The sequence below is a fragment of the Larimichthys crocea genome, chromosome VI, assembly GCF_000972845.2.
Source record: "Larimichthys crocea isolate SSNF chromosome VI, L_crocea_2.0, whole genome shotgun sequence".
Classification (NCBI taxonomy): Eukaryota; Metazoa; Chordata; class Actinopteri; family Sciaenidae; genus Larimichthys; species Larimichthys crocea.
Window position 1 is genome coordinate 3,309,540 of NC_040016.1, and position 4,282 is coordinate 3,313,821.

The 4,282-nt window shown below is 40.9% G+C and overlaps 1 protein-coding gene across 2 annotated transcripts in view; it reads right to left on the bottom strand.

Annotated features, from left to right (window-relative positions):
* Positions 1-1,056: 1,056 nt before the first annotated feature.
* Positions 1,057-4,282, bottom strand: part of psmd6 (proteasome 26S subunit, non-ATPase 6) — a 6,174-nt gene continuing 2,948 nt past the window's right edge. Inside the window, exons 3-8 of one of the 2 annotated variants that reach the window (XM_027279024.1) lie at positions 3,155-3,300; positions 2,842-3,061; positions 2,624-2,732; positions 2,278-2,446; positions 1,380-1,457; positions 1,057-1,289 (exon numbers count right to left, since the gene is read on the bottom strand). In XM_027279024.1, coding sequence (XP_027134825.1) covers positions 1,193-1,289; positions 1,380-1,457; positions 2,278-2,446; positions 2,624-2,732; positions 2,842-3,061; positions 3,155-3,300 — 819 coding nt within the window. In that variant the 3' untranslated portion in view covers positions 1,057-1,192. The remainder of the gene's footprint in view (positions 1,290-1,379; positions 1,458-2,277; positions 2,447-2,623; positions 2,733-2,841; positions 3,062-3,154; positions 3,301-4,282) is intronic. The other variant, XM_027279025.1, reaches the window with a different exon arrangement.

Here is a 4,282-nt window from a genome sequence, read left to right on the forward strand (position 1 = left end):
CACGTTACTATATGACCCAATTAGCCTGTGATTTTGAACTGTCCTGCAGGCTGTGCCCGTTGTCGAAGTCGAACCAGTTTCCATGGACTCTTCAGTCATACACTTTGTAGACCTTAAACACATTTCATGATTGAAACACTTAACATAAGTGTTTCAATCTTTTCTAAAAAGGCTGAAGGGACTTAAGCAATCATTGCAAGGAAGAGGAACACTTCAAAACAGTCCAACTGCTTGCATTATCGTTGCCAAACAAGTAATTTGAATCACAGCTTTTAAAGAAATAGTTTGCAGCTTTTAAAAGAAATATCAAATTAAGAAAGTGCCTGAATTTGTTTCGCCCTGACTGTTTGAGGACAGTATTCTTTGGGTTGTTTTACCTTACTTGAATGTTCGAAGTGTTTAGGAGTTTGCTTTTAAATCTGCCTATGAACCCTAAATGTGGTAAAACCTGAGCTTGTCAGCTGCCCATTATGAAACACTTTAGTATTGTGTTTTTCTTTGGGAAGGGGTGGGGTTAATCAAAGTTTTCCAGACAAGACGTCAAGATTTTCTGTTAGCCTGTGTGTGGCTTAAGCCCCCTCTGGTTTACTGAGTTTTGTACGTTAAAAAAAAACAAAAAAAAAACCTTCAATCAAGTGTTTTGTTTACCCTCAAACTCAACTGACATCTTGGCATCGTTTCCAGTAGACGGAAACAAAGCGAGGATGTTTTTTTTATTAGCACCATAGACTTGGAATGTGAAAGTGAGAGAGAGAGAATACAGTTTGTGTTTGGGAGGACAAAATAAATCCACCATTCATACTATGTAAAAGCGTGTATAGATTTTTTTTCTTTTGTATACATTATCAAATCATTTTCAGCTGGACTTATGTATTGGCTGCTATGTAATTCATGAACAAAACATAGGTTAGAATTAATATTTAAAGAAAAAAAGATTGTATAGTATATTTGTTTTGTAACAAGTTTCTGTAAATAAAATAATTTATACTGCTATTTATATGAAACGCTGTCTCTGCCTCTTTCCTAAAATATCAAACAAAACAGCCGAGAGCGATGCAATTCCAACAGTTAAACAAATTTTATTATATACACAATATAAGAGTCACTTTGTCAGACAAACTGCAGGTTTGGGTATAACAAGAAGAATGATGCAAGTCCCCCTTGCTGTAATGAGAAAATATGGCCGCCGCGATTACATGTTGATAACTCTGGACAACTTCTGGACTCTGTTGAGCAGCAAGTCTCCCTTCTTTATGGTTTCCTGGTACTGCCAGTTTTTGCTATCAGGTCTGGAAAGAAGAGCGGGGAGAGATTTAGTCTTGCCTGTGGTTACGGAGTTATTTCTGGAAGTACTGAGGTTTGAAGAACAGTGACATTACCTATTGGTTTCCACAATCTCGTTCACTTTATCAATTTTACAGTGGAGACGGCCAGCAGCTATGAATCGGGACAGTTCCCTGAGGAAGGAGAGGAGATTTAGTTCAGCTAGCCAGAACAAAAATCTGTCATGACATGACGCTTCCCCTAAAAACCTCCAACTGAACACACTGTACGAAAAAAGGGGAACACACTTCAGCAAATGCGTCTATTCACTTCCAAGATAGACGAGACGATTGGAAACTCTCTGACCAAAGGCAACACAATCTGCCTAGCACCACCTCTAAAAGTCTAACGTTCAGTAAAGTTATATCTTATTTGCTCAAAAAGGTGCAGTAACTTCTTGGCATCTGCGCTGGTTGCCTGGTAACTTCATGGTGACTAAGAAGAACCACTGTGCAAACTGGCCGGCAGCTTCATATTTATCGTACAAACATGAGGTATCAAAATCTTCTGATCTAGCCATCTGTAATGAATATCCCCAAATATGTAACTATCCCTTTAAAGTTGAAGGAAGCTTTAAATAAACACTATGTCATGATGAATCGACGCCCACTTTGGGATGAAGGACTGCATGAGGAAAGCTTACTGGGAACGTTCATGTCGTTGCTTCACATGTATTACATCTGTTGTTTTGTCCATTTTGCTTTTTGCAATTCTTTCTGTAGAATCTGGGCCAGTAACTCCAGATCTGAGTTTCCAGCTCAATTCAAAAATGCTGATCCGTCCATTTTGCTTTTGAAAATTATATCACTCGAGATGATCTGATATGTACATGCACCCCAACACCACCCTGCTGGAAAACACTAAAGGGAAGTACAGCTCAACCTGTGCACAACATTCATTTTTTACAAAATCTCCGTTGGATGTGGCACATGAACATGGTGTACAGGCACTTACTGGTCAATAAACTCTGTGCTGACACCAAAGGCCTCAGCCATGTAGCCCAGGGTGAGGGAGCGGTAAGACTCTAGCAGCTGGCTGTAAGCCTGGATCCTCATCTCCCTCACATAGTAGCGGTAGTGGGGTGCAAAGAGCCAGTCCTTCTTCATCTCCTGCTCCACCATGGCTGTGGCACAAAGACAACAAAGGTTCTCAGTCTTTATTGGAGTAAAATCCTATTCTGACAAATAAAACATTAGAATATTTTTAAACAACAGACTGAAGAGAACTTTTGAGTTTGTGGCGATAAACTGCAAAATAAGTTTTGAGAGTTTTTTTAGGTGACTAAAAGAGGCTTGCTCACCCAGAGACTGGAAGAAGACAGAGTAACGGCACTCATAGAGGGAGAAGAGATACTGGCGAACAGAAGGCAGACTGTGCAGCACCTCCAAGATCTCTGCTCCCTTTATTACCTGAAGAGGAACACATTTCATTGCAGTCATTGTGCCAACTTACACACACACACCTGTCACACACTTCCTTATTAGTCTTTTACTCTTTCCTGAGTAAGCACACTCCTACCTTTTCACGGAGGTCAGGCCTTTTGAGGGCGATCATGCAAACATAGACGGTGTAGGTGACAAAGGTTTTGTAGTCCATGAGCTCGTAGGAGGTGAAAGTAGAGACTGTGTCGAGGAAGAGCTCAGCAGCTTGTTTGAAGTCCCTGATGGCCACGCAGTACAGGCCCTGGTAGACCTTCAGACGATTCCTCCTGTCCCAGTCTCCCCCCTCTTCGATGAGGCTGTGGAGATGGAGACACATGTCGTTAAGTGCTGAAAAGATCAACTAAACAGTTGGTGGAAATCTTTCAGACCGACGACATGCGAGCCTTTACCTCTTTGCTTTCTCAGAGTTGCATGTGATGAGGTCGCTGTCCATGTAGAACAGGCCGATCCTCAGCAGGTAGAAGACGATATCTAGCCTGTGACCCAGAGCCACCGTCTTGTCATAGGTCTTCCTGAAGGCTGTTAGGGCGCCCTCCTGTGGACAAACAAGGCAACGTCAATGCTACTATTCAAAAAGCAGAATACAAACAAACCCTTTACTGCTGTATCGTTTCAGAAAAACTCTGCACCACTTTGCCATAATAAGAAAGATCTGTCATCCAAAAAAATGAGACACTGACACACTTAAATTATATATTCATACTGTATTGTTTTTATAGACAATATGAATTATTTTAACATCCTCTCCAGCAGCACAGTCTGAGACACATTCTAAGTACAGGTCAGAGCACTGCTGATCTCAGGTCAGATCGGGTGAGGTGAAGTTGCACTTTGTAAAGAGTGCAACTAAAAGTTAACAACATGATTGAGATCAAAAGACATCATTGATATATTTTCTTGAATGATATATAGGGATGTGCGATATATTGTCGTTTACAATATATCGTCAAAAACATTCCCCACGGTAAGAATATGTCATCCCAAGATAAAAACGATAAATTCCCATTGATGACGTATGTATGTGCACGACACACTCGCAGCCCAACACATATACTGACAAACATGGCACAAGGTGGAGAAGATACGCTCCGGCTGCGAATTAGACACTCAGATCGGTCAAACCTCCACAGACAGCCTGAAATGTCTCTGAAGCAGAGACTATCCAGGTGGATTCACGGACCAAACTCTGATAATCTACCCGTGTGTGTTCTCACTTTGTTTATTTCAAGTACCAGCTTCTAAATCTGAGTCTGACTCGCAAATTACGCCGCAAAATATAATGACACGAAGAAGTTTACTTTGATTTGTGTCCGATGATTAGAGAGCGAGAGACAGACAACAATAACAGAGAGCGAGCGCCGGCCTTAATAAAGCTGTCATTAATGACAGAAATAAAAAGTTATTTCCCGATTGTTTCACAGCGGTTACATTCAGCAGGTATAGAAACGCCCACAGAAACACATAGATAGATTTATAGTCAAAAAGATTAGGGTGAATTGGTGTTTATTTATCGTTGT